The sequence below is a fragment of the Mastigoproctus giganteus genome, chromosome 5 (assembly GCF_048544385.1).
Source record: "Mastigoproctus giganteus isolate SK-2022 chromosome 5, ASM4854438v1, whole genome shotgun sequence".
Taxonomy (NCBI): Eukaryota; Metazoa; Arthropoda; class Arachnida; order Uropygi; family Thelyphonidae; genus Mastigoproctus; species Mastigoproctus giganteus.
Genome location: NC_143579.1, coordinates 907,354 through 926,898, shown reverse-complemented (window position 1 = coordinate 926,898; position 19,545 = coordinate 907,354). Strand labels below are relative to the sequence as shown.

The window sequence follows — 19,545 nt, the reverse complement described above, 5'->3', positions numbered from 1 at the left end:
AGTCCCTTTCATTCTCTACCACTGTCATTGTAGTACCACAGAGTTGATACATTGCTCTGGGGTTGCTGTTTCCCATGTGTAGTACTTTACATTTGTCAATGTTAAGCTTCATTTGCCACCTCTCAGCCCATCTGCTCAACCTTTCCAGATCCTGTTGCAGCAGCATAGTGTCAGTAGTGTCCTTGACAACCCTGCCAACCTTTGTATCATCTGCAAACTTGGACATTAAGCTTGATATACTATCATCATATTATTTATAAATACAGAAAACAATAATGGACCCAACACTGAACCCTGAGGGACTCCACTAATAACATTAGTCCACGATGAGCAGTGTCCATTGATTACCACTCTCTGTCTTCTCTCCCTAAACCACCCCTTTATCCATAGCAGCAATTTGCCTCCAATGCCACACTGCTCCAATTTGTTCAGCAGTCTTCCATGTGCAACAGTATCAAAAGCCTTTCTAAGATCCAAGTATATAATATCAAAGTTATTCCCTGCATCCAGCTCTTTTGTGACTGCATCATAGTATCCAATCAAATTAGTCAGGCAAGACCTTCCCTTAACAAAACCATGCTGTGTCCGAGCTATAACTGAAGTCTTGTCTAGATGATCCTGCAGTGCTTCTTTAACCAGTGCCTCCATTAATTTTCCTGGAACATAAGTTAAACTCATAGGTCTATAATTACTTGTGTCAGCCTTTGATCCTCCTTTGTGAATTGGGGTCACATTTGCACATTTCCAGTCTATGGGTACCTCCCCTGAGTCCAAGGAAGCTCTCATAATTATGGCTAAGGGTTTGCTTACTTCCTTTGCTGCCTCCTTTAATATAACTGGATAGATCCCATCCACCCCAGGTGCCTTTCTTGTGTTTATCTTCAACAGTTTCTCCTCCACTTTAAGCCCAGTTATTTCAAGATTTTGTAGCTTACTGCTAGAGTTGAATACACCTCTGGCATTCCCCTTGCTGAATAACTCCTCATGTGTGAATGTCGATGCAAAATATTCATTTAGTTTGTCAGCTACCTGAGCAGGATCATCAACAGTTGACCCATCAATATCAAGTGAACCAATCTGATTCATCCCCTTCCTTCTAGAGTTTACATAAGTAAAGAACTCTTTGCTGTTTTTCTTTGCATCCCTTGCCAAGGATTTCTCGTAATCTGCCTTCGCCTGCCTAACCTTCTTTGTAACTTGGTTGCATATCAACTTGTATCTATCATAGTCTTCTGTGTCATGTGTTAATTTGTAAGTATCCCATGCATTTTTCTTCTCTGCCATATGCCTCATTAGTTCATCTGACATCCATTTTGGCCTAAACCTTGAACAATATTTCTTAGTTGGTATGTAAAGCCTAGTAGCTTCCAAGATAAGTTCTTTGAATGCTTCCCATTTTGAATTTGCTGTTGGTAACATCATCAGTTGGTCCCACTGTATAGAATTTAAATAGTGTCTCAGTCCATCGTAGTCGCCTTTATGGAAGCAATAACCCTTCCCTTTATCCCTAATGGTAGTTACCTCTTTGTGTAAATCCCACTTCAGCACACTGTGATCACTGCCACCTAGTGGTTCATTTATCTGCAGATTCTTAATGCATGAAGAATCACTGCTGATAATCAAATCAAGAGTATTACTCCCTCTAGTTGCCTCCCGAACATGCTGATGTAGAAAACAATCATCCGATAAATCCATAAAAGCCCTGCTAGTGTGAGTAACCAGCCCCAAAATTCCAGTCAATATCTGGGAAATTAAAATCTCCCATTATAAGACTCCCTGATTTACTGGCCCACTCTATTTCCCTGTACAGTTCCTTATTATACTCATCAGAGTCATTAGGCCTATAGCACACTCCTACTCTCAATTTTGATCTCCCAATGCTTATGTCACACCAAACTGACTCAACACTGCACTGTCCAGCGATGTCGACTGGCTTCACTTCCTTGGTTTTTATGTGTTTCTTATCTAATAGCATAACCCCTCCCCCCTTCCTATCCTTCTATCCTTTCTGTAGATGTTGTATTCCCCAAATTGCAGTTCTGCATCCCTTATATCTGTGTGACACCACGTCTCTGATATCCCAACAATATCTGCCTTTGATGTTTTGAGCAATACCTGAAATTCATCAAATTTATTTACTAAACTCCTAGCATTGGTGTACACGCAAGTATACCTGCACCTGTTTCTATTCTTAGCTACCCTAACACAACCCATGTGTTTACTTGTACCTCAATGGCTCCCAGCGGTCTCTGAAATACCATGCATCTTGTTTTTCGGGCTTCTGCTCATTCTAATAGAAGCAGTGCAAGAATCTCTTTCACCTCTGCCAGTGGCTACTGTCAATCTATTGGTCTTTGTCTCCCCCCCAAGCTAGCAGTTTTCCGACCCACCTAACACTGCCTCGATAGCATCAGCAAATATTCTTGCAAATATTCTTCATAAAAGCTTCTTGCTTTTGCTTGAATGGCCATTGGATTCAGGGGCACTTGCTTCTGAATCTGATTTTTGATCCGTTTTGTTATTGGCTTTTCCATCTTCAATATAGCACCTGAATACTGTTTTGTGATCACTGTTGATCTTAAATGCATTGATCCTTTAACATGTTCTTTTATATGCACACTGTCCCTTAAAATAGTATTCACTGTTGAAGCAGCGAGACCTAATTCTGTGTAATAGATAACTAGCTTTATCCTGCTTCGTACTTCTTAATTAATCATCTTCATTTCTAAATCAATTTTGTTTCATTTCCTAGCACTGCCAGCGCTTGCACTTTCCATTGGTCCCTTTCCTTTCACCATTGTAATAAGTAAATAGGAATGAAGAAAAAATTCTGAAAATTTATTTATGTTTTTTATATGATTGAAGATTTCATTGAAGGGGAACTCATTTCACCATAATACCGTAACTTAAAAACCCACAGAATTCCAGTTATCGGTATTATCACAAATGCAACAAGATTGAGTTTACTACCCGTTTATAATAGATTGCGCTATAAACCGGAAAGTGCGAATTGTTTTTATGGTAGTGACCTCCAGAAATGTGTTTTAGAAATATATCACGAAGGCATTCAAAATTGATTCATTATAATGTTGAAATGATGATATGATAACTATGAAAGTGTAGCTCAATTTCCATTATAAAAATGACCTTTTAGAGAGTTAAATAGCTTAGGTATATAGTGAAGATTTCAACTTCCAAGGTCTTGGAATGAATTTAAAAAAAAAAAAAAAAAAAAAAAAACAGTGTTATTGTTTCACATTACAATATTTTCACGATACCTCTATTTATTCCCACAGGATGCAAAATACGTTTCCATGATTTTTTTTTAAGTTTGCTGTGGCCGGTAAAAACTTACATGAAGTCAAACTTCCCTGAATCAAGTATTATGTAGCTGGGGAGTGGCTGTAAATTAAAAATGCTCAGTCAAAATAAATGTGTGTTTATACTTACTCTGGCCACTGTTACCAGGGAAGTTTTAAAGTGGAGTCAGCAGTTCATTATGCAAATTGAAGGGCATAGCTAAACTATGCAGTTACACTAAATAAAATAAGAGATATGCTGCCTGCATAAGTAGCATAACTTTATTAAATTTTGAAACTTACACTTTAAGCTGCTACTTTCAGCCCTCTTTGTTACACTGCTAACATAGCCTTGCCTTTTGAGACCCAGCTATTATCCTTTGTTTCAGAGGTTCTGGAGGGTGTTGTTAAATTGTGTTGTACTGTGGGCTTCTGATCTGGAATGTACTAAAATCATATTTGATGGTAGAGGGGCCAGGACCAGCAACCCTGTTTCAAAATCCAGTGTGTATGGGGAGTATTGCTATATAGTACAAGGAATATAGTGCTGCATTGCCTGATGTTTGTGTAGTTTGTGCATTATATCCTAGGTTGCTGTTGTGCCAGTAAACCCAAAACAAAACAAAAAGCCTGATGTTCAAGTGCAAGCTCTAGTGTTGATGGGGGCAGCTGAGAGCTTGATGGGCCCCCTCAATTTAAATCCTTTGAGGGCATCTAATCTGATCTTCAAGCTGTCATAAGGCCCTGCTCAGTTGGCACCTGATTTCCTCACACTCTTTACATTGAGCACACACAAGGACATTCCCTTTATGGCTAGCAGCTCTTTCTTTTAAAAAATTATTATTTCCTATTGTATAAATGCTCCGGAGATTTTCTTGATGAATAGATTGACAATTTTTGATGTTAAATTAAATGTTATTTACCATTATTCCACTCACAGATAACCAGTGGAACACACTGGCCACCATATGCTACTTTCTAAAGATGACAACATCTTTCTGATTAACTACATCATTCGATAGGCTTATTTTCAGTTTGACAGGAAATTCTGAGTAAAATTTATACTGTATATAGTGGAACTTATCCATTATGAACTTCTATTTAACAAATTTCTCTATATTATGAATTTTTTTGCAAAACATTGCACCTTAGTAGGGGTGGCCAACTTAATTTGTGATGCAATCTACTTTTTTCCTTCAAAATGTGCCACTATCTACCATCTCAAAAATTTCATTGCACAAGGTTAAAAAAGTTAATTAACAACATATTGAAAATGTTGCTTATAAATTTTAAAATTCAATACAATTCAGAATTTTTATTTTAAATTCATACGTATTTAAAATTTTAATTTATGCAAAGTTTATGCCTTTATGTCATCTGCCAAGCTTTCAAAATCGGGTATATCCTGTGTTAAGGCCAACCGTAAAGAATCTTCTGTATGCAAGTCCGTAAGAGCACAGCGATTCTTTGTTTGTTTCAAATATAAAAAGGCCGATTCACACAGATATGTGAAACCAAAACAGGAATTTTAAAGTTCACTGCATTTTTTTCCATTTGGATACTTTTTTCGGCAAACATATTTCCAAAACTCTTTCTGATGATCTGGCTTTTAGGAAAATATTGTTTCGCAATGTAATAATTTCATTTTCAAGTAATATTTTCTCATGTGAAAAATCACAGTGATTTTTTTCTGCAATTTGTTTTGTATTTAAGTCAACATTATATGGATAAGAATTATATTGAACAATGTCTTCAACTGTTTTAAAATCACTGATTCTGGTTTCAAAATCATCCATACATTCTCACTTTCAGAAACATATTTCTCACCATTAAATTCAAAAATAGTATATGTTTGCAAATGATCTTGCATATTTGCAAAATGGTCGAATTTTTTTTCTTTGAGATCCTTAGCCATTGCCAAAAATTGATATTTATATGCAGAAATACTACTAATCATGTCGTCCACATTTTTATTTTTTCCTTGTGTTCCAAGATACTCTGTATCTTGTAGCTGCTGATAGTCATCTCCCCTTTGATCAACATATTTTTAAATTTCATTCAGCAAATTTCAAAATCTCTGTAGAAACTTAATCCGACTCAGCCACTTCACATCTGTATGTAATATCACATCTGGTTCTTTTCCGAGTTGAATTTTGAAAAGTCTCCTTTGAAGAGATTGTCTTCTGATGGAATTCACGATTTTGTAAGTGATGTCCATAACACTTTTAGTATTTGATCTTTTGCTGGCTAACACTTGGTGGATGATACAGTGGTAACTCAAAAAATCTGGGAATTCATCATCCTTTTGGCACAATGCAATGAACCCGTTAAGATGCCCCGTCATTGCTTTAGCTCCATCTGTTGTTACTGATAATTTAATTTTTTCAATAAAATGTTTGAATGAGTTAAAGATATCAAGACCTCTAGTTCTTCCTTTTAACCAAACCATACGAATAAAAACGAGCAAATGAGCTGTATCACTGACATCTGTAGACTCGTCCAATTGTAAAGAAAAGGACATACAATTAGCAATATGAGCATGCAATTGTTCACTCACATTTTTGCTCATTTTTTCGATTTGTCGCATCACAGTATTTCAAAATAATTGCAGATCTTGAAGGGCACTTTTAATTTCATTTTTGTTCTTAAAATTTTCAAAAAGAGAATCTGTTATTTCTAAAAATGTCTTTGATGAATTGACCATCAGAAAATGATTTCCATTTTTTTTGCAAGAAGATGACTCACTTTAAATAATGATACAATTATTGCTTTAGATTGTAAATTAGGTGTCACGAAGAAATTTTATTGCGCGAATAATCTGGATATAAGTTTTTCTAATTTATTTTTTCTAAGATCACTATTCGGCGGAAAATCCAATTGGTATTTTCCATGGAGTGCGTTGAAGTGCCTTTCTAAATTTCTTTTTTTGGGTATAGCCACGGAAGCATTGCAAATCAAACAGCAACATTTTTCTTTCACCATTACAAAAAAGTATTCTCGTTACCACTCTTGATGAAAATGATACGTTTTACTCTTTTTAGTAGTATTCATTTTAAATCAAAAGGTATTAAATTAACATATAAGTACTGCCCAATTATTAAAACAGCAAAGGCAATGCTTACCGATTAAAACACTTAAGCTGCGCAAACTGGAAAAATATATCATCTGAGCAGCTAACGTAGGATAATTGATGAAGAGGATTCCCGAATGGGGAAGTCGTTTCCAAAATAACCGGACAAACACACCACCGTTTATTGCTTTATCATTATAAGAAACAGTTTTGAATGCCTTTATGGTATTTCTCTAAAGCTATTTCTGGAGATCACGACCATAAAACAATAAAAACAATTTGCACTTTCCAGTTTATTGGGCTTTTCTGTAAGTGCAGTCTAATTATAAACTCCATCTTATTGCATTTGCAATAATACTGACAACTGGAATTCTGTGGGATTTTATGTTATTATGGTGAAATGTGTTTCTCCTTCAGTGAAATCTTCAGTCATGCAAAAAAAAAATAAATAAAGTAAAAATAAATTTTCAAAATCTGCTCTTCGTTCCTATTTTGGAAGCTTCGTAAAAAATTTAAAAAATAACGAGCAATTAGCAAACCCGACCGTGCAAATCGAGGGATGACTGTATATTTAAAATTCGTCGTGATCGACCAAAATTAAAGCCGCAATCGACTCGTTGGCCACCCCTGCCATATCTTCTTCTTCTTCTTTGGTCCTTAACTGGCAGCTGGGGGAGGCGGTTGGCCACGCAACCAGTATGCTGCTGTAGGTGCCGCAGGGTTTCGGACTTGCTCTGTGATGTTCTTCCATACCTTACGATCCATGGCTTCAGTCCTGGCCTGGTTAAGGTCGAGACGTCGGCTCTTCAAGTCATCTTCCACTTGCTTGGCCCACGTTTTCCTAGGCACGGTCCGTTGGATGCTCAATTGGGTGGAGCATTGTCTCCAAAGGAGTGTGGATGGTATTCTGTTCGTGCCCATTCTACATACGTGGCCAAACCATCTGAGCCTTCGCTTCTGGATTTGGTCGGCAATGGTTGGTTGCTGTTGGCATCTGGCGTGGATGGTATCATTAGTGATGCGGTCGCGAAGAGAGATGCCCAAGATCTGCCGCAGGCATCGCATTTGGAATACCTCAAGTTTGTTCAAATCTAACTTGAGACAAATCCATGTTTCCGATCCGTAAAGAAGAATGGGCAGGATCAAAGTCCGGAAGAGTCGGATTTTAGTCTTTGTGGAAATGTTGGTCCTCTTCCACAGACACCATTTGAGCGAGGCGAACGCAGTGGCCGCCTGTCCAATTCTGCTGTGGATTTCCATGGTGGATGCAACTTTCTTCTCCTGGACCAGCGACCCAAGGTATTTAAAGTCCTGCACTTGCTCGATCTGGACGCCTTCGAGATAGATGGTGGCTTGCGACCCATCTGTTGTCAGGGCCTTTGTTTTACCAGCATTGATCTTCAAACCGTATGGCCGGGCAATGCGGGCAATGTCGTAGAGGATGTCCGTGGCTTCAGCGTCGTTACCGGCAAGGATAGCACTATTATTAGCAAACATCAGGTCAGTCACATAGTGATCCTTGTCATATTGTATGCCCTGTCTGTTTCTGAATGCTTGCCTCATAATGGCGTCAACCACGATGTTGAAAAGCAACGGGGAGGCTACATCCCCTTGGCGGACTCCAGTTTGGATGGTAAATTCCTCTGATAAATCGTTCTGGATTCGCACCTGGCTGGTTAAACCGTTGTATGCAGTTTGGAGGAGTGTGATGACTTTTCGAGGTACATGTTCAACCTCTAGTAGTTTCCATAAGGCAGGCCGGTGGACACAGTCGAAAGCAGACTTAAAGTCAATGAAAACAATGACGGTTCGCTGTCCACACCGGATCCTCTCCTCCATCAGCTGACGAATGGCAAAGATTTGATCACAGCATCCTCGCCCGGGTCTAAATCCTGCCTGTTCTTCTCGACTGGTTTGCTCGTGATGTTTTTGCAGTCTTGACTGGATGATCTTCATAAAGACCTTTCCGATGATGGAAAGGAGGCTGATGCCACGGTAGTTCTTGCAGTCCCGGTTATTACCTTTCTTGTGGATCGGTACGATAATGGCTTTCCTCCATGTTAACGGAATTTGTTCAGTGCACCAGATGGTTTTGAGGAGTGAGTGTAGTTCGGCGAAGCAGTACATCTCCCCCGGCTTTGATCGCTTCTGTGGTGACTTGGTCCACTCCTGGTGCCCTGCCATTCTTCAGGGATTGTATGGCTGCTTTTACTTCTTCTACTGTAGGCTCAACATCGACCATGGAGACCTCAGGGAGGTCGATCGAGAGTGCTGTTGCTGGCGGTCCCTGAGGTGGGTCGTGATTATACAAAGCTTTGAAGAATTCACTCCACCGTTGCAGGCGTTCGGATGGTGATCGCACGAAGGTCCCATCAGCATTCTTGATGTTGTCACTAGTCAATTTGGTCTTTCCACTCAGACATCTGAGGGTGCGGTAGAGAGTGCGGTACTCGTTTTTGGATGCCGCCACTTCAAGATCGTCTGCCACTTGGTTCCAGTATGCTTCTCTTTCTGCTGTCATTCTTTGTCGGACTTCTCGGTTTAGCTGCCAGTACCGTTCAAAGTCACCAACTTTGCCTGTTTCCGTTTGTCCACGAGGTCGAGGCACTCGTCTGATATCCATGGTTGCGTTCGACGTCGGGCAGGTGGACATAGGGGCTTGGCACATTCCAGGATGGCATCAGAGATCTGCTTTTCTTCTTCATTTATATCCTCGGGCACGGCCAGCATCTCGAAGCGGTTGGATAGGGCGATCTGATATGCCTGTTTGTTGGCAGCATTCATTAGCTGCCTCCAGTCCAGCTTGGCTGACCGAGATGATCTTTTTGCATGCCGTAATTTGAGCTGCACCTTAGCCCGGATGAGGTAGTGATCAGATCCGCAATCAGGTCCCCTCATGGCACGAACGTCCATGAGTGATGAGCGAAATCTGGCATTGATCAAAATGTAGTCCAGGATTGCTGAGTCCTTGCCAGATGGATTTTGCCATGTAAGTTGATGTTTTTGAGGGTGCTGGAAATGGCTGTTTCCAATGATCAGGTTGTTAGATGCGGCAAAGGACAACAAACGTAAGCCGTTGTCATTGATCTTCCCATGGCCAAACTTGCCCATTGTTGTTTCCCAACCAGATCTGTCCACGCCAATATGGGCATTAAAGTCCCCTGCGAGGATGATCACTTCTGTCTGCGGAATTGAATCCAGCGTATGTTGGAGCTGGTTGTAGAAGTCATTCTTGGTCGGGTCCAGGCTAGTCTCAGTTGGCGCATAGGCGGAGATAATATGGGTCTTGATGGTGCCCTTGACAGTAAGGACTGCCAGGCGGTCCGATATTGGTTGGAAAGCGATCACATATAGCAAAGTATTAGTCTCTCTCTTCATCCCTGAAAGGTGACATAAGCATACATCAATTAACAATAAATTTTCTTTCATGTATATATGTAAGCAGATTCACAATAACTGTATAATCCTACACCAACCATTATTAAATAAAATAAATAGCATTGTGTTATATTAAAATAAAAATGATGCAAATAAATGAAATAAATAGAATATAATTCCGCATAAAACTGATAATAACGTAACTGTCTGTACAATAAAATATGAAATTTTAAACTGCAATGAATAATTTACAATAAACAATGGAGATAAGATAAGACACAGGACTATAAAAGCGCTGAAACACCGTAGCTTTCAGAGGCATCCGCCTCCTTTTTCAACAGTGAGGTTTATTGTACAGCACATCCTTAAATATCAGCAGGCTCACGGTTCTCAGCACGTGTTTCTACAGGGGCATGGGCAGAGTATGTAAACAGAATAAAAGGAATTCATAAATATTGCATATTTCTTCAAAGTGATTGAAAGGAAAGGTAATGTGATACTGTTAAATGGACAAATGGACGTCACTGAGCAGGTGATGCTAATGATTTACTGTGCAGCCAGCACAGCGAAGTGAGCTACAGACTGTTGCTGCAGAGTAATTTTTACCTTTGCGGAAACGAATGTCAAAGAGAAAGACTTAAGTATAAATGATAAAGTCAAACTTACATGTGAAATTGGCCATGGTTTTAAGAAAAGAGATATTGCAGAGAAATATGGCATACCTGCAAATAGTTTATCTATGATTTTAAAAAATCGAGAATGAATTTTAAATGTATCTAAAGAAAGGGGATTAGACAAGCAAATTAAGTTTTGTGTAAATTGATATATGCAGTTGATAAAGTTGATTGATAATGCTGTTCTGAAATGGGTGCAAATGATACATGAAAAAGAATATGGCAATACAGTGGATTCCGGTTATTTGGACTGGTTAATGAGGGCAGTTGTTTATTTGGGGCAAATCTTAAAAAACAGAAGCCAATCGAGAAAATAGCCAGGGTTTACTTCGCTTAATTGGGACAGCATGCCGTTTAATCGGGGCAGGAGACCACAGCACTGGAAATTACCCTACATTGTCTCCGACGATACCACGTGGTTCGGTCGAAATTCTGGAGGTCACAACCATAAAACAATAAAAATAATTAGCAGTCACCTGTTTATTGGGCTTTTCTGTTAGTGAAATCTATCGTAAACGGGCAGTAAACTCAATCTTATTGAATTTGTGATAATACCGACAGCTGGAATTCTGTGGGTTATTAGGGTGAAATGAGTTTACACTTCCATGAAATCTTCAATCATATAAAAAAATAAATTTTCAGATCTTCTCTTCATTCCTATTTTTAAAGCTGCGTATCGTGTTACTTGCAATTTGTGTGTGCTGTGTTCTTTGTTATTAATTGCTTATCTTTTTACTGTTTTAAATTTTAACCCCCGCCCACAAGTGTCAGTGAACAGAAATGTCAACTAGTTCGTATGTACATTATACAGTACGTATTAATTATTCCAGTTATCACGTATATTCTTCAGATTTTCACGGATCATATAATTTTTTAATTGGTAAGGTAATAAAGGATAAATTTGTGCTTAATATATCTTTACTTTTATAGCCTGTGGATAATGTTCCTGTGTTTTCTCTAATTAGAATTGCTGTTTAATAGAATTAAAATTCAATTCACAAACATGATCACAATGGCCGGCACTTACTACACATCATATAGTGAACAGTACTTTACTAAGCATTAAGTACTTTGCTGCATAAGAAAGGAGATAAATCAGAAATTGGAAATTATAGACCAATTAGCTTGTTATCCCGCATCTACAAGTTGTTCACAAGGGTCATTACTAACAGATTAGAAAGAATACTTGATGAGAATCAACCGAAAGAGCAAGCTGGCTTTAGGACAGGATTCTCAACTATGGATCACCTTCACGTAATATCACAGCTAATGGAGAAAGCAAATGAATATAAAACACCATTATGCCTGGCATTTGTGGATGATGAAAAGGCATTTGACTCCATACAGCATAAGGCAATGTTTCGGGCAGGAAAGACAAGGCATAGATACCCCATATAGTATGATTTTGAAGAAAATATATGAGAGTGCTACATCCTTTATTAGATTAGACAAAGACAGTAGTAAATTTAAAATCGAGAAAGGAGTTCGACAAGGAGACACAATTCTTCAAACAGGCCTCTGAGGTTGGGTATATTCATACTGTGGATTTTAGTGTTTTGCACCAACCTTGCGTAGAAATAAAAACACAAAGGAAACTGGACTTTTAATAACTGTGTTTATAATAAATTATAATAACCTGTATTTACAATAAATTTAACTTTACGATAAACTATACATATAAAATATTAAAATCTGCTACATTATGAACAATAAAATGCATTAAAATATACTAAGTTAAAAGCGATAAAAAACCATAGCTTTCAAAGGCTCCAGCCTTCTTCTTCAGCGGTATTTTCTTGTTCTGCAGTACATCTTTAAATATCAGCAGGTTCATGGTACTCATCACGTGTTTCATTCTCACGTGTTCCGTTCTCTTGCGTTGTGGAACCGGAAGTGGCTCGAGCGGGAGTCATACGGAACCGTTCATCCCTTCTGAGGATAGTGGCCTCAAAGAGGGGATGAATCCGCGTACCTCTATCTCTATTAATGTTGATTGTAGAACAGATCCGCAAACTCTCGAGCCACTTACGGTCCCAGAACTTATGCGCCCGATCGGTGATGAAAGCATCGTCCGGGGAGATCTGGTGCTGCTTCTCCCAAAAAATGCTCGGCCACGGCGGACTTGCCATACTCCGCATTTCTTATTGCCTTAGTGTGTTCCCCCAGACGATCTTTAAGACGGCGTGGGGAACACACTAAGGCAATAAGAAATGCGGAGTATGGCAAGTCCGCCGTGGCCGAGCATTTTTTGGGAGAAGCAGCACCAGATCTCCCCGGACGATGCTTTCATCACCGATCGGGCGCATAAGTTCTGGGACCGTAAGTGGCTCGAGAGTTTGCGGATCTGTTCTACAATCAACATTAATAGAGATAGAGGTACGCGGATTCATCCCCTCTTTGAGGCCACTATCCTCAGAAGGGATGAACGGTTCCGTATGACTCCCGCTCGAGCCACTTCCGGTTCCACAACGCAAGAGAACGGAACACGTGAGAATGAAACACGTGATGAGTACCATGAACCTGCTGATATTTAAAGATGTACTGCAGAACAAGAAAATACCGCTGAAGAAGAAGGCTGGAGCCTTTGAAAGCTATGGTTTTTTATCGCTTTTAACTTAGTATATTTTAATGCATTTTATTGTTCATAATGTAGCAGATTTTAATATTTTATATGTATAGTTTATCGTAAAGTTAAATTTATTGTAAATACAGGTTATTATAATTTATTATAAACACAGTTATTAAAAGTCCAGTTTCCTTTGTGTTTTTATTTCTACGCAAGGTTGGTGCAAAACACTAAAATCCACAGTAAGGAGACACAATATCTCCGAAGCTGTTTACTGCTGACCTTGAGGAAGCTTTCAGAAGATTAGACTGGTCGCAGAAAGGAGTCAATGTGAACGGAGAGTACCTAAACCATTTACGATTTGCAGATGACATTGTGGTCATAAGCCACGATCCCAAAGAATTAGAGGAAAATCTTAATCAGTTATGCACAATTAGTAAGGATTTTGGACTAAAGATGAATATGGCTAAAACAAAAGTAATGATGAACAAGTATGCCACGGGAAAGGGGGAATAATGATTGAAGGAGCACTAATTGAAAAGGTGGAGTCATATACTTATCTGGGACAAGTTATTAGCTGTAATAATGATAAACGGCTGGAAGTCAAGAGAAGAATAAATTTTGGATGGATAGTATTCAGGAAATATAGTCACATACTGAATGAAGAGCAATATCCCAGTTTGTCTGAAACGTAAAATAATGAACAAATGTATACTCCCCACCATGTCTATGAAAGTGAAACTTGGGTACTCACCAAAAGAATGGAAGAGAAGCTGAGAATGGAACGAATGGAAGAGAACAGCAAAGAATGGAACGAATTATACTGGGAATCAGACTGTTAGATAAGAAGAGAAACCCATGGATTAGGCAGCAAACTCAAGTAAAGGACATTCTTATCAAAACTAAAGAACTAAAATGGTCTTGGGCAGGACACATAGCTCGAAGACATGATGACAGATGGACTAAGAAAATAACAGAATGGTACCCAAGAGGAGCTAGAGGAAAACCTGGTAGACAAAGGCGGAGATGGATAGATGAAATTCATGAGTTTGTGGGTAGTAAATGGATGGCCAGTGCTCAAAACAGAAGGAACTGGAAAGTTGCTGGAGAGGCCTTCATCCTGCAGTGGATTGAAAAGAAAATGGCTGATGATGACTTTACTATGGTGAGCCCATTGCAACGTGATTTGATTGTACAGTGAACTAATTGTAAAGTGGGGGTTCATTGTATTTTTAACTATTTACGTGAAACTTCAGATATTGGGGCAGCCGCTTAATCGGGCCAAAATGCTCTAGTCCCGATATGTCCCAAGTAACCGTAATTGACTGTATATGAATTCCTAGGATGAAAATTTTGACCGATTTAGTACATAAAATTATAACGTAAGAACAGGTACATTTTGGACCCTGTTGCCCTTGTGCCTTAAAACATCCATACCAATACGTCATTTTAAATTCAAGGATCAAGTGTGGAGGTGGTGGGGGTTCTTATTGCCCTGCTCTCTGCTGCTATTTTAAAACCATCCCTTTTTTTATAAATAAATTATTTAAAGTATATTTATTAAAAAAAAAAATGTACAAATAAGTGGTCCGAAATTCGAATTCATAAATAAACAACAAATTGCTCCAAATCAAAGAGAATCCAGAATTATGGAATTCTAGCTACTATCAAAACAGACAGGAAGTGGTTGTCCCCCCTTTTTTATAATAATAAAAACCTAGAATTTCTCTCCTATGTTCTTGATGTCCTCTTCACTTTTCTTATAATCTCTACCTGAACTCCTTATCTGAAGAGGCAGTAAAAGTTTCTTTTGCTGTTGCAAACTTTAATAGTTACCTTTTCAGAGGATATGGTGAGAGTGGCCCCACTATTATAATTATAAATTTAATTTCATTTATGAAAGCAAAACACATCTAATATTAGAAATTTTGGCCATAGATGTCAAAATTCCCAGTTAGGTTTCTGATTATCTATGTTCTGTATCCTGAATTTTTATTCTTTAACAAAAATCCTCACTCGCTGAGCATTAAGCTTGAATTGTTAGTAAAACACAGCAGTTGGAAGGAAGGACGTTGAACTTAAACTTTTGGTATACTTAGAGAATTTGTGCTATCAGTAGATCAATATAAAAAGAATGAGAGTTGGACAATATTATATGACTGTTGGAACAAAAGGAATTCTAAAAAATATTTAAGGAAAGTTAATGCTAACTTATTGTAACTTTAGTAATACTCGAATTTCTACATCATAGGCAATGATTGCTTTTATGTGAACTTGATAGTATATAACATTCATTAAATGAGAGCTATGTGTATGTAAACAATTACAATTAAATTTTGATCACAATCCAGTTGCAGTTTAAAATTCTATATAATGCTTTAATTTATTTTCAGTTGGACAAAAAAACTCGAAAGCAGAAAATATGGATATATAAAGATAAAGTAAGTGGACGAGGAAAAGGTGAAGCAACTATAACATATGATGATCCACCCACTGCTTCGGCTGCAATTTCATGGTTTGATGGTAAGATAGCAGTAAATGCAGTAAAGACTTTTAAGAATATAATTTCTAAGTAATCTGTTACCTGTATAATTAATCATTAAAGGATTTATGATTACTAACGTTTCACAAAAGAATGGATTTATTTTGGTAAAATGTTGTACTCATCACAAATATATGAGTGCATTGCAAGAGTAACTGGTCCAATCTGCATTTATTTGGACTACAAAGAGGATGATGAAACTAGAACTAAATCTTATTGTTTAGTCCTGTATGCAGCAAAGGTACCGTTCAGCATAAGTACAATTTCACAACTTTAAAATATAAAATGTGATGGGAGAGGTGAAACTATTAAAAAGTGTTTTTGTTTTCATAATAAATATCAAAAGGAATTTATTATGAAAATTTATATATCCCATGAGATATTTCAGTTTTAAACCTAATAATTGAAGTAATGCAGCACTTTACCATTATTAATCATGAATTTCACATAGACAGAAAGTTGTCAGTGGAAGTTCTGTGCCTCACTAGAAGAATATTAGGAGTAATATGGAATTAATATGCTTCCTCAGTAAAACTCCTGGAATTATGTGTAAAGCAATTTGCTGTAACAGGAAAGAAGTAAGCTTGGTGTCATCTTCCAGAATTGCAGAAAATGTTAGGACTAAGATTAGATACTTTTAAATATGCATATTATTATTCCAGAAGATGTGATTAAATATACTTCTTTCCTGCTATTAGCAAATTGCTTTATGTAATTCCACAACTTTTAAAGGAAATTTTTGTGTTTCTGATGGGATTGGGTGGGTCAGTTCCAATTTTGGACATTTAATTGACCTCCAGTGAAAAGCATATTAATCTCGTACTGTAGGTCTTAGGTTAAATTGTTTGCTAGGTTGGCTGATGAATTTCATCGGCCAACCGAGCAAAACCACCATTGACCAGTCGTCTGGGTAAGTTCAGTTTGTTTCATCCTAAGCTAAAAATTTGAAGTTGTACAGTAAATGAATGCTGATTGGTTGCAGTATGTGTTTGGACTAGTTTTAGCACCAAGTTTGTGCACCAAGTTTCCAGCACCTGGAAACTTGGGGTGCACAAGTTTCCAGGTGCTGTGATTTGTAGAGCCCTGTGGTATGATTAGTCAGTGATGCATAATTTTGTGTCCTTGACTAATCTTGTTGCTCTTCTCCACACCAGTTCCAAGAAATCCAGATATTTCTTAAAATGAGGCTTCCAGACCTGTATACTGTTCTCAAGGTGTCGTGACCAAACCATTGCCTTGTGCAATAGGATAATTACCTCTTTGTCCCTGCTGTAAAAGTTCCAGATGCCATTGATAGGACCCCATGAGCTATCCTAGCAACCTGTCTATTCTGCTCGGAGAAAGTCATATCAGGCTTACATTTACCCCTAGTCATTGTACACTCTGATATAACAGTTAAAACAGTAAGGGGGCAGCATTGAACCCTGATGGGACTTCATTAATGACATAGAACCAAGAATAGTCCCTCGACATAGATCCCTGTAAATTGTAAGGAGACCTCCCACCTCCTACGTTTCAGGCCGGTGTGTGCACTGTGGGCTGCAACCATAAAAATTCAGAAAGTGGGTTGTTGGTGGTTGAGTTGCCAAGCTTTGCAGACACCATTTTGGCCCCTGCTGCTTTGACATGATGGCTTGTTGTGGGATGATATGACCAAGATCAGTTGGGTAGTGGGTTCCCCCTAGAAGAGTCGGCCATGCCAATGCTGTGCTCCTACCTTCATGGACCGAGGAACAGTATTTAGGCTGGTGGTGCAGGTATGTTACCTTGGTAGTCCTGACATCTGACTCCTGAGTGTATATATTGCTTGCAGAATAGTGGACATCACTTTGGGCTCTGTGTCGGGTGGAAGCCTAGTACTGGGGGAAAAAAAAAAACTTCCATAAATCCTGATAATATAAACCTTTCTTCTAGTACCCAATAAGTCCCTACCAGTAAAATTAGATGTTGACCCAGATACTGTCGTCACTTCATCAAAAAGACAGAAAACCAAAGTTATTTTAGGTCCAACACCTGAAAGGTTTGGAATGGTTGGCAGGCAATTCTTAAATCTGTCAAACTTCTACATTCTCCTGATATTAAACTGAAGAGTCATACACTCATAACAGGCCGGATTACACAAACGTGCGTAATCTGGCTGCGGTTGTTTTCAATATACATGGTGATTCAGGAGGAATAGTAAATATTTTGAGAGGTTATAGTATCGATTATTCTAAGTAAAAAAGTTCATATAAACGTGCCGAATTCTCAATGGATACGGAGATACAGCTCTTTGAAACTGGCGTGCACAGAATCAGATGTGACCAAGAAGCAGTTATAACCTGACGCTGTTTGGTGTTAGAAGTGTTGTTAACAATGCCACACATTCACATATTCTGAATATGCTGGTATGGTGTTTATCTAGTTTTTGTGTTGGAAGTGCTACTGCTGCTTGTAGAGAATACTGTCGACAGTTTCCTAACTGCAGAATACCAGATTCAAGAGTGTTTACTAGTGTTTGCACCAAACTGTGTGAGACTGATACAGTTGGTTCCCATTGCTCATATTTCTTCAGTTGGTAAAATGTAGTCTTATTATTAGCACACAAAGAATTTCTACGCATATTGGTGTTCCACAGAAAAGAGTATGGCAAACATTACGTGAGCACGGCTTGTATCCATTTCACATGCAGAGGGTGCACACCTTCAACCAGGAGACGACTCCCTTTCATCATTGCTTGTATGTAAATGTGTGTGGTGTGGTATTATCAACAATCAGTTGATTGGGCCTGTTGTGTTACAAAATCGTCTTACAGGGCCCATTTACCTAGAATTTCTGCAAGACGAACTTCCACTACTATTGGAGGATATTTCCTTGGCTATCTACTCTCAGCACGATGGAGTTCCTGCAGATTATATCCATCTGGTGATACAATATCTAAATCAAACATTCCCTGAATGATGGATCGGTTACGGTGGTCCCGTTCATTGGCCACCAAGGTCTCCAGCCCTCACTCCGTTAGATTTTTGTTTGTGGGGATGGATGAGAAGTGCAGTACACAAAGAAAAGGTGAATACAAGAGATGAATTGCTCGTTCACATTTTGGATACTGCTGCCTTCATAAAGGAATGCCAAGGCGACCTCAGAAGAACAACACATCATATTACCACAAGAGTTGCAAAATGCATTGAGGTTTGTGGTGGAATTTTCGAACATTGTGTGAACTAAAAAATTTGTCAATCGTTTGTGTTTTGTATCATTCAAGAAGTATTAGTATTAGTAACGGCCGTATGGTGCAAGAAAGCCTATGGCTTATGCTGCACCAGCCAAAAAAAAAAAAAAAAAAAAAATCCGAACAAAACAATGATAAAAACAAAAATTAAATAAATAAATAAATAATAATAATTAATAAATAAATAAAAATAATAAAATGAAATTAAAAATTAAATAAAAAGGAAATTAATCCTATCATCATATGCGCTTCCCTTACCCGAAAGTACTATCCAGATGACCTTTGAATTTCCCCAAACTGTCGGCCTCTACCACCCATGAAGGCAACTTATTCCAGTAATTTATAACTCGCTGGCTAAAATAAAACTTCCTGCAGTCCAATCTAAACATTTCCCCGCGTAACTTGAATTTATGTCCCCTAGTTCTAGCATCATTTATAATCTTGAAAATTTTGTCCTCATTCATTTTACTGATGCCTCTCAGAGCCTTAAACACCTCAATCAAATCTCCTCTAAGGTGTCTAGTTTCCAAACTCTGCAACCCACATATTCGAAGTCTTTCTTCATAAGGGCGCCCTTTTGCCGATCTCACCAGGCGAGTTACCCTTCTTTGCACCCTTTCAAGAAGCTCGATGTCTTTCTTTAGGTGCGGTCTCCATACTTGAACACAGTATTCCAAGTGTGGTCTAACATAGGCCTTATATAATGGGATTATCACGTCCCTATCTCTACTTGCAAAAGTTCGATAGATCATCGATAGGACACCATGGGCCTTCCTTGCAACCTGTTTACAATGCTCAGAGAATT

General features: G+C 38.4%; 1 protein-coding gene across 3 annotated transcripts in view; it reads left to right on the top strand.

The window, feature by feature from the left end:
• LOC150085121 (RNA-binding protein FUS-like) overlaps positions 1 to 19,545 on the top strand; it is a 290,717-nt gene that overhangs the window by 195,089 nt on the left and 76,083 nt on the right. For all 3 annotated transcript variants that reach the window (XM_090373038.1, XM_090373039.1, XM_090373037.1), the window contains one exon: positions 15,381 to 15,510. In XM_090373038.1, the coding sequence (XP_090229164.1) occupies positions 15,381 to 15,510 (130 nt within the window). The remainder of the gene's footprint in view (positions 1 to 15,380; positions 15,511 to 19,545) is intronic.